The following is an 11,331-nucleotide window of genomic DNA, read 5'->3' as shown; positions in this document are numbered from 1 at the left end:
ATACCAAAAATGAGAGAATTGCTGTTCCCACATGTTGTTTGGCTGTGCCACACGAGTAAAATACGAAAATGCCCTTCGGCAGTTTGCTACCGAAGTTTTTAGGCAACCGGCGGCAGTTAACTGCCGAGTAAATCTGAACTTAAACAATTTCGGTAGTTAACTGCTGAGGAAATCTTCATCTAAAAAACATTTCAAAATCATTCTAACAATATTTTTACACAAAGTTTTAAAATTCATCATAACAATTCAAATAACAAATAAATATTGGTGCAAATGCACAACTTAATTAAACCAACATTTTTGTACATTAAACAAAGTAAAAAAAGCCCATGAAATTAAAAATAATGTCATCAAAGTAGAAATATACAAATATACAAATATACATAACTCAATGTCATCAAAAGACTAAAACTAAAAAATAAGTCATAAAAAAGGAAAATAGTACTACTGGTCCTGATCCTGATGATGGTGCCTCATCCTCGGCCTCTAGGCTCTCCTCCTGGTCAAAATCGGCGCGATCTGCTCCCTTATATGGGTCATGGCCTCATACCACTGCTGAGGGGTCATGCTCATGACCTCCTCCTGGCCTAACTGCGCATCAGCGTAGGCAACAGCGCCACTAACCATGTCATAGGTGTCAGGCGAGCTTCTCGCCTCATACCGCTGCCACTGCTCTGCAATGATCTGCTCTTCATTTGCAGGCCTCGGAAGATCTCCTGGAATAGGTGGCAAGATCTGAGGGTGAGACACCCTAGTGTACCACAGGACATAGCCATCCGCCACCCGCCATGTATCCTCTCCTGCCTGCTCACCCCGAGCGTCCGCCTTAAGCGTGTGAGTGCGGAAGTCGATGAACATCTGCACAATGGAAGGCGGGGGGAGGTCCCTAACATCAGTCGGATGTCTGGGGATGGTCTACACGTATCCGTACTGCCTCAAAACCCTCTCGGGCAAGTGACGGTACACCCTACGGACGCCGCACATAATCCATCCAGAATACCAGAAAACCTCCTCGAAGTCCTGGATCTCTCTATGCTCCTCGTACGGCCTCCAGCATACATCATCTAACTATATACGATCGAGCAGTGACCGATACGTGATCCCCTCCCCATGACCCTTCTGGAGCTTCCACCTCGCTTCAACACTGAAAAACCCTAGAAAATGCGCCAAAAACCATGCCTGCACAAACCAAACAAATAACATTTATAAATTATTACGCACGGAAAAATACAACAAAAAATTAAAAGTTCACAAAAAAATAAAGTTAACATAAATATAAAATTTCAGTTTTCTTACAGTGAGCAGTGTCACGCTCCCCCCAAGCGCTCTGTGTCCAGGCCTACATGCATCCGCCAACTCGCCGTATAGGTAGGCGAGGGTCATAGCTCCCCAGGAATAATTACGCATCCCTGCGTAGCCGTCCGCCATGGTCGTCAAATATATCAGCTCGATGCGCTTGTTGCTTCTATCGCCAAACAACAAGCATCCGACCAAGTACAGAAGGTAACACCGGACGCAGTATGTCCTGACCCTCTCCAGCTCCTCAACCTCCTCAGGATCCTCCGTACCCGCCAATACGTTGGCCCTACCAAGGTACGAGGTATAGAAGTCCCTCAGTCTGGGGTAGCTAATGTATCCACCGTACTCCTGGTTGCAGATCTTCTCAGCCTCATGTTGGGCCACACCAAGATACGTCATCAGCAGTGCCGCTCCCTCATGCTTGGGCATCTTCTTCCCATGGGCCAACATCCGCCCCTCAATAGGAAGATGCGTGAGACATGCGACATCATCCAATGTTACAGTCATCTCCCCCATCGGCATGTGGAAGGTGCTGGTCTCCGGATGCCACCTCTCGCATAAAGTAAGCAGCAGGGCATGAGGCACGGTGGAGTACCCCAAGTAGACCAAGTCATGTAGCCCGCTCTGCTGAAGCGCATCCCAAAACCAATTCTCATTCCCGTTAGGGCGTCCGAGAGTGAGAATCTTCGCCCCATGATTAATCGGTTTAAGCACGCGGGTCTTACGAACCTGAAATAATAGAAAAAAAAAATATGGATATAATAATTAAACATAAAAACACATAACAATGTATAACAGTGTATATAATAATTAAAAACACATATAAACAAAACAATTAAACATAAAAAATAGAATTAAAAAAATAAACATATAACAGTGTATATAATAATTAAAACAAACACACATTTAAAGAAAATAATTAAACATAAAGAAAAAGAATTAAAAAAAAACACATATAGAGGTGGATATAATAATAAAAACAAAAACACATTTAAAGAAAATATTTTAACATAAAGAAAAACCAATTAAAAAAAACACATATAAAAGTGGATATAATAATTAAACAAACACACATTTAAATTAAAGAAAATATTTTAACATAAAGAAAAAACAATTAAAAAAAATACACTTACATTATTTGAATTATACCAGGGTGGCAACGCCACATGACCGGCATAAGAGTGGAGCAAGGACAAGTCATCCGGTCCACCATGAAAGGGAGGGTCCGTGGATAACACCTCCGGTGCAGCAGCTGCTGCAATGTCATCCTTGTCTCATGCATCCTGCTCATGTGGTATATGATCCTGGTCATATCCACCGTCCGTCACATCATGATGTACCTGATCCTGATAGTTCAGGTACTCCACCCCAGTCTGGTCAACAGGCTGTGACGAGTCAACAACCTGTGACTCCTCAGGCTGTGTAGCCTGAGAGCTTCCTGAGCCATCTCCCCTCCGACCTCTACCCCTCTTTGGGATGTGGGCAATCTGTCTCTCCCTGCGGTGGCTCTGAGTCATGGCACGCCTACCACCAATCATCCTCGATGGATCAATGGGGTCCTGATCGGCCATATCTACAAAAAATAAAAAATAAAAATTAATATCATTCAACCACTTTATCAACAAACAGTAAACCTAAACAAAACCTACACTTTCACATTCAACCTAAACATAACCGCTTTCACATTAAACCACTTTACCAAAATAAAGACATTGATTGAACCTAAACATTATCATACACATTATCATTAACATTCAAACGCAAAAAATCAAATGCATTATCATACACATTCAACCTAAACTAAACATAATTCAATATACACATTCAACCTAATTCAATATACACTTTTTCAATATGCATTCAACTTAATTCAACATACACGTTTTCGAATTACAATCAAGATCGTATTCAATACCTAAACTAACTAAATAATCAATAAAATTGTCATTGACACATTTTATCAAACACTTTGTGTGCAAAGTATCAAACATACTCAAAATGTGTTATTTTGCCACCAATCAAAACCACATTATACCCTAACATCATTCAATCATCAATTAAACCAACTACATTCAATTATAAACTACATGCACTCATAAAAAATTCAATTCATACATTAACCCTAACCACATGAAAACTACCATTTTTTTTTTAAAAAAAAACCTACCCAAACTAACATTATGATTAAAAATGAGTCAAGATACTTACTTGTGATTAAATGGAGATGATGCACTTGATTTTGCTGAAAAATCGAATTTGGAGAAGTTGGATGGTTTGGAAGAATTTTGAAGAATGAAGCAATACTGGAAAACTGAGTTTCTGCGTTCTGGTTATGTTCAGTTTTCCTCGGCAGTTAACTACCGAGGAAATCCTCGGTAGTTTGCTGCCGCCGGTTCACTCAAAACTTCGGCAGTTAACTGCAGAAGGGCATTTTGGTATTTTACTCGTGTGGCACAGCCATACTATATGTGGGAACAACAATTCTCCAAAAATGAAAGGGTAAAAACTAAAGAGTATTGCTGTTCCCACATGTTGTTTGGCTGTGCCACACGAGTAAAATACCAAAATACCCTTCGGCAGTTTGCTACCGAGGTTTTTAGGAAACCGGCGGTAGTTAACTGCCGAGGAAAACCTCGGTAGTTAACTGCCGAGGAAATTTGATTATGCAGACAGCAGGTTCTGCATAATTCTAAGTATTTCCAAGCCATTTTTTCGGCCAGTTTTTACCTGTAATTAAACCAGAGCATTCCAAAGGTAATATAATTCATATGTATGATTGAAACTCGGACATAATGAAGATAAATACAATATCTTTTACAATTGTTAATAATTAAATTAAACCGACATTTGGTTAAAATTAAACAGACGTTTGAAATTCATCAAAACATTACAAAGTGTCCATAATTAAACTACTCATTACACATCATTAAATTAAATCCCTACTTACATTCAATGCAATTACATATGGAACGAACATACATATATAATATATTGTCTTCCACCATATTCCGAAACATAAATCCGACGTCGCCGTCGTCGCGAATAAGCAAAGGCATATAGCTTGCCGTTTTCCATGCGTATTCATCTCTATCTTCTCCTAGGTCTATGCATGGCATTTGACCAAACAAGTGACGTGTATATTGATTTTCACCAAGATGCTCAAAATAAGTGTTAAGTTGTGCTTTCAAATTGTCAAGAGAGTCCGTCGGCGTTATCATAACCTTAACCGTCTTTTTAAACGCGGAGTACCTAACCCGCCCTTCAATTTGTGCAACCTTAGACATGTCTCACTTGAAATTTTTTGTAACAAAATAATCATATATTAGAACAAAATTAAATGGAATGTAATAACGAATAAATGAAATGCGGAAAACATTAAAAAGCTATAAATTAGTATTGCATTATTTTCTCCACATAAAAATCATATTATCATATATATATATATATATATATATATATATATATATATATCAATATAAATTACATAATGTTAGTTATATATTGGCCACCAAAAAATTGGCGTTACAATTTCGACCCAAAAAAATACATCGGTGTAATTTCTACCAAAAAAAAAGAACTAACACCGACAAAAAAATCACTCATTAAAGACCAAGTGATTGGAGAAGATCAAGTGACATAGAATCTTCCTCATCTTCCGCAATAACTTCAAATTGTTGCTTTGGTTTTTCGGGAGTGTCCAACAAAATAGGCGCCGCTTTGTTTGACTCCTTTTGTGGTTTGCACGGTTTGTTTCCACTTTCAATAGCCATGAGCTTTCGGAACAAGTCATGTCGATCCAAATACTCATCTTCCCAAGTCACCGCATCTTCTTTCTTGTGATTGTGCCACTCCGTAGATGATGGAGGTAGTGGACAACCATTCTTCAAGGAAATAAGCACAAAATGATTTGGAATTGCCCCAAGGCACAAGATGGGAGTTTTTTGATTACCCGGCGGTGGTGGCCCTCTTAGTGGGAAAAACGATTCCGATTTTCCAACTTCAAGATTTGTCAACACAACCACACACATTTTGTAATAATTAGCAACAATGCGTCCCATGTTCGGAAATGTCAACCACTTATCAACAAGATGTGCACAAGTTTTTGTATTTGCGGGAGGATGTAATCCGTTTAAAATGTAGTTATAACGATCCTCACCCGCAAATACTTCAACATAATCATCTCTATGATCCATCAACTCTTGGATAAGATGTGTACGGATCATGAGATGATTTTTTTCGGTCAAGCCCATGAACTCCGCTATAGCCCGGAATCCGCAATGTCCATCGCCGATAACATCCACCACTTTTTCAATAAATGGAAGCATGAAGCGTGGCATATAATCAATAGGACGCATAACCGGGATAACTTTAGGCTTTGGATACCGAGTAGGTGGTGGAAGTGGGGAAAGTGATGTTTTACCAAGACGAGCACCTTTTTTCCTTTTATATGATGATGTAGTTGGTGATGGTGACGGTTGGCTATCCGGATTTTGGGAATCAACAACCTCCCAAGAAGAAGGGATCCGACTAGTCGATGTAATTTTTCCTTTAGACCTCGCAATGTCGACTTTTTTCTTTGCTCCCTTGGTTGGTACTTTTCGTGGTGGTGGAGACATCAAGGTGGTTTCAGGAAATGCCAATTGCCGCAAACCCTCTTTGACCTCAAGCTTCATTTGGAAAGGGAGTTTCTTTAGACGCTCTACAATAGCCTTCAACTCAACCTCGACACAAAAAGCATCTTCATTACTTTGTTCACCCATAGATAACCGAAGCCAATGGTGGTATATCTCATCCAATAAAATTGGCTTCTCTTGAAGGAGTTTTGTAGCAATTTCACATGCACATGGTAGTCCATAAGATGTCCTTTGAACACAACCACAAATGTCATTGTCCATGCACAATGTTTCCCTACAACGTTTTTCTTCCAAAGCAATGTTGTCCAAAGCATTTCTAGACATATGACCACCTAACCCCGAGTACAAAGTGACATCTTTGAATCTATGTTCCAACACGCAAACATTTTGACCAAAGGATGTTTGTATAGCGGTCAACTGGAGCAACAACATGTGATGTATTTTCTCCCAACAAGTACCCAAATCACCCACACTATTGTCCAAGTATTTCTTCAACAAAGCATGGGCCGATTCGACCCTGTTTGTGGTCCTGCAACCAAGATGCAACACATGGTCTGTCCATGCCCTCACAATTTTGTCCTTCACTTCATCCAAGGTGGTCATGGCATAATCTACAAAAATTGGGAAATCACTACATGAATCTTTGAACTCCACTAATGCATTTGCATATAATTGTTGATTGGGAGATTCAACCATAGCTTTCCATGCGTTCATTATCTTCTTCACCACATCCCGATTGCTCACCTCTTTCCCATCCTTTTTAAAGCCCAAAGGATATTTACAATTCAAGACACACCTTTGTTTAACATTAGCTTGCACATGAAAAAAACAATTCAATGCATAACTTTCCGGAAAAACATGTGCAACCGCTTTCATCAAAGACATATCCCTATCGGTAACAATCACCTTAGGCATATTCATCTTTGACGAAAGAAGTTTACGCAACATTGTTAAAACCCAAACAAAGTTTTCTTCTTTCTCATGTGTCATAAATCCAAACCCAACCGAATATGTCAAATCGGTTGAAGTCACCCCAACTACCTCAAACATTGGCATCCTATACATGTTGGTCTTGTACGTGGAGTCCATAACCAAAACCGTTGGAAAATTGTTAAACAATTTAATGGATGTTGGATGAGCCCAAAAAATATCTTCAATAGTATTACTTTCAAGTTGTGTTCTTGAGTAATAAGTATAGTTGTGCTCCTCCAACTTCGAGATTAGAAATTGCAACGGCTTCTTGTCACCCCTATTTGCCTTCCATATTTGTTGACGTTCATTGTACACTTGCTTCACATTTGTCATGCAATGTGGTCTCTGGTTCTTCAAGTGTATCAAAATATTTCTTGGAAGCATCTTGCTCTTGGTCAAGTCACGTACGATCTTCTTGTCGTCCTCCTTTAATCTACCGGCAAGAATGTGTCCTTCTAAAGCCGGCTCCATGGGATGGCTGTGAACTCCATTAAGAATGTTCAATCCCCATTCCTTTGTTTGCTTACTTTGATATCCGCTAATCATGAATAAGCAACCGCATTTTCTTGAGCCCGTGTTCGCATGCTTCGGTTTTTTTTTCGGAACTATGTGACTTCCACTCCTTTCACACACTAGCCGGAACATTGGATTGATCAAGCTTGATCTTGTTGAGGCAAAATCCCTAATTAATTTTAAAGATAATAAACTTTAATGATTAAGGATTAAATGGACTTTGATTAATTCCTTGGTATTTAACTTGTGCTCTTGAGTGTTTTCACTAAGACAGGAACAAGGTTTGAATCATACCAAGATGCATAAAATCAAAGGACATTGAATCCATGAACTAATTCTGAAGTTCAGAAAATTAGTTCAGAATGTTGATCAGAACGTTCTGATGAGAGCTCAGAAGGTTGTTCAGAAGCAACTCTGTTCAGAAGCAACTCTGTTCAGAAGCAACCCAGTTCAGAAGGTTGTTCAGAAGCAACTCTGTTCAGAAGCAACTCTGTTCAGAAGCAACCCAGTTCAGAAGGTTGTTCAGAAGCAACTCTGTTCAGAAGCAACTATGTTCAGAAGCAACCCAGTTCAGAAGGTTGTTCAGAAGCAACTCTGTTCAGAAGCAACCCAGTTCAGAAGGTTGTTCAGAAGCAAACAAGTTCAGAAGCAACCTAGTTCAGAAGGTTGTTCAGAAGCAACCAGTTCAGAAGCAACCTAGTTCAGAAGGTTGTTCAGAAGCAACCAAGTTCAGAAGGTTGTTCTTATACAAGCCAAGAATCTCAAGAACTGTGATCAAGGTCATGCAAGGCACATGTGACATGAATATATGTCCAGGAAAGTACATTTGCATGGATCAATCAAGCAATAAAGGCATATACAAGAGTTATGTCAAAGAAGGCATTCAATGTTCATTTAAGACTATGAACATTGATGTACTAGGAATATTTCACAAAGGAATATCATCCTAGATGTTATCATCACTGCTCTTCATTATTGTTTCACTATTAGGATTTGATTACATCAAATGATAGTCTTACAAATCAGCCTAAGTGAAACAGATGGAACATTCTGATAATCAGAATGTTCAAGCTCAGCTCATGCTTACTTTATGAACAGTATAGTAGGTGAAAAGCAAAAAGCAAAAGCAAAGCAAATCTGTCATCTTCAACAAGAGATAGACACGTCTGAGAGTTGGTACTGAACAAGGACAACACAATCTCTCAAAGCATGGGCATGAAGATGCAGAATCCCACTAAATCCTCCTGCACCGGTTCCAAGACAAAATCTGGGAAAGGAACATTCTGATGTATGAAGAAAAGTCCATACATTGGTTATTGTCCAGAAATTCATATGAAAAGCATATGCATAGCCCAGAACTTCATGTGTTCATTCATACATGATGAACCCAGATGAAGAACGTGATGAACCCAGATGAAGATCATCATGAACACAACAACATTCTGATATTCATCAGAGATCAGAATGTTTGCCCAGAATTTCAAGTTAAAGCTTGTGGGACCCAGGACACAGGCATAACACCATTGGACACCCTACAACGGCTATATGAGCCCAAAGACTCTATAAATAGAGGGCTTGGCCTTAGCAAAACTTGCACCATTGCAAAGCATACAAGAAAACAACAAAGATTGTTTGAAGCTCTTGCAAATTGAAATTGATCAATCTCTAAGTCCTTCATCAACTTAGTGCAAATCAATACTCTTGTTATCTGAAGGATAACCTCTTCTTCTTCTTCCACTGTTTGTTTTACAAACATCCAACTTCCACACAAATTGTAACAAAGTCTCATCTAGCTTTTAGAGGTCCTAAAGTGTTAGGTTGAGCAAAGGTTGTAAAAGTCTAAGTGGGTAACTTAGCAAGAAGAAAAGAAACATAGTCTCATCTAGCTTTTAGAGGTCCTAAAGTGTTAGGTTGAGCAAAGGTTGTAAAAGTCTAAGTGGGTAACTTAGCAAGAAGAAAAGAAACAAATCTCATCTAGCTTTAGGGGTACTAAAGTGTTAGTTTGAGATGAGTTTGTAAAAGTCTAAGTGGGTAACTTAGCAAGAAGAAAAGAAACAAATCTCATCTAGCTTTAGGGGTACTAAAGTGTTAGTTTGAGATGAGTTTGTAAAAGTCTAAGTGGTTAACTTAGCAAGAAGGTGCAAGCCTGCTGAGGCTTAGAGAATACAGGATTGTAATTGTTCAGGTGAACGAAGATTGTATGGTGCAGGACTTGAGAGGTTATCTCAAGCATCATAGTGGAAACTCTCACAAGATTGTGAGGAGTGGACTAGCCCACATTGGGTGAACCACTATAATTCTCTGTGTGTTCTTTCTCTCTTCCCTATACTCTTTAATTACAGTATACACAACACACACTTACACATTTACTTTATTAAACTGTTTATGTGTATGAACTTCAGAACGTTCTGAAGTCAGAATATTAACTTAACTATTCCAAGTAAACTACTTGAGAATCACTTTTAAGTTTCAGGTTAATTTTTAAAGGGTCACAATTCAAACCCCCCTTCCTTGTGACTATTTTATCTACTTCAATTGGTATCAGAGCCTGCCTCTATGGGTTGAGCACTTAACAGTGTATGAGGAAAAGATCCAGAAAGAAGTAATGTCAAAACCTGCAAGCCAAAGTGCATATCACATATGCAACAATGTGGGATATTTGAAAAGTAAAATCCCTCTGAAGAAGAAAATGCAAAGATGGCATTCAGAGATGAGTTTGAAGAAGAAGTCAACACATGAGTAAAAGACAGTAGATAAAGTAAAGAGGTAAGAAATCTGATCCTTATCTTTTATATAAAGTGCTTACTATTATCTCATATGACTCATGCATTTTATCTTAAAAGTATGAACTTTTAAAATAATAACTTTTCTTGTATAAAGAAAGAAAATGTGAAACCGCTAATCTTGAATGATATATCTTGAAACCATTCAAAAATTGTAGAACTCTCATTTTAAAATATTTGAGAAACATAAGATTCTCAATGAGCAAAAATTGTAAGATTTAGCAAAGTCTGAATTTTTGAAATAAAATGTTATTTTGAAAAGCGAAGTAATATTTTGAAAAAGGACATAACCAACTTTATAAAGTCTGTTAAGACCTTTCAAAAAGGATGGTTTAGGATTCATAACCTATCACAAACAAAATTGTCATGAAAATATGTTATACCAAACAAAAGTGAGAAGGTAAATAAAAATGATCATTTTGAAAAAGGATTCAACATTTTGAACCTGTATATTGTTTTATGAAAAGAAACTTGAGAAAAATCCTCATTTCAAAAAGACATTTTATCCTAAATTAGATTGGTCTCAAAAGGTTGAGATTGGTAAAACATAATGTTCTTATTACAACAAAGCTGATTATCTTAAATCAGAATGTGGTCATAAGAAATAATCTCTCAAGAAGAGAAACACTAACCTTCAAGGACCCAAAGTAATATGGGTACCAAAAGCTTTGCCAATCTGTGATGCAGAAATATTTGCTTCCAAGATGATATGTGGAGAAAATGTTCAATCACTAGAAGATGAGCAAATGGAATTTGCAACTAGTTTTAGTCTCAACATAGAAGATCTAAACTCAGACTTCAACACTGATGTGTTTCAAGATGCTCAGAAAAACAGCTCAGATTGTGCAAGAAACATCTGAAACTGAAGATCTGAATGTTCATGTGTCTGCAGATCAGAATGTTCAGGAAAATGCTCCTGATGCTGAAGCTACTCAATCCTAAAAGTTGAAAGCTTCAAAGTTCATTCCTTTGTGTTCAAGCAAGGCAGAAATAACTTTGGAAGTGTTTGAGAATGTCATTAATGTTGATCATGTATCATATATCATGTTCTCAACAAAATTGTCTTTCAAATCTCAACTACATGATTCTGCAACATATGATTGAAGAACAAGAAGACTTCTCATATTTTA

At 38.1% G+C, this 11,331-nt stretch overlaps 1 protein-coding gene across 1 annotated transcript; it reads right to left on the bottom strand.

Moving 5' to 3' along the window:
* Positions 1–1,068: 1,068 nt before the first annotated feature.
* LOC112419260 (protein MAIN-LIKE 2-like) lies at positions 1,069–1,756 on the bottom strand. The gene is made up of 2 exons (XM_024776472.2): positions 1,297–1,756; positions 1,069–1,179 (listed from the first exon to the last, which is right to left on the bottom strand). Exons 1-2 carry the CDS (start codon positions 1,747–1,749, stop codon positions 1,069–1,071), a joined length of 564 nt encoding a protein of 187 aa, XP_024632240.1. The 5' UTR covers positions 1,750–1,756.
* Positions 1,757–11,331: the final 9,575 nt, after the last annotated feature.

Source organism: Medicago truncatula, chromosome 2, assembly GCF_003473485.1.
Source record: "Medicago truncatula cultivar Jemalong A17 chromosome 2, MtrunA17r5.0-ANR, whole genome shotgun sequence".
Classification (NCBI taxonomy): Eukaryota; Viridiplantae; Streptophyta; class Magnoliopsida; order Fabales; family Fabaceae; genus Medicago; species Medicago truncatula.
Note: the sequence above shows the minus strand (reverse complement) of the source record. Positions and strands in the feature narration are given on the sequence as shown.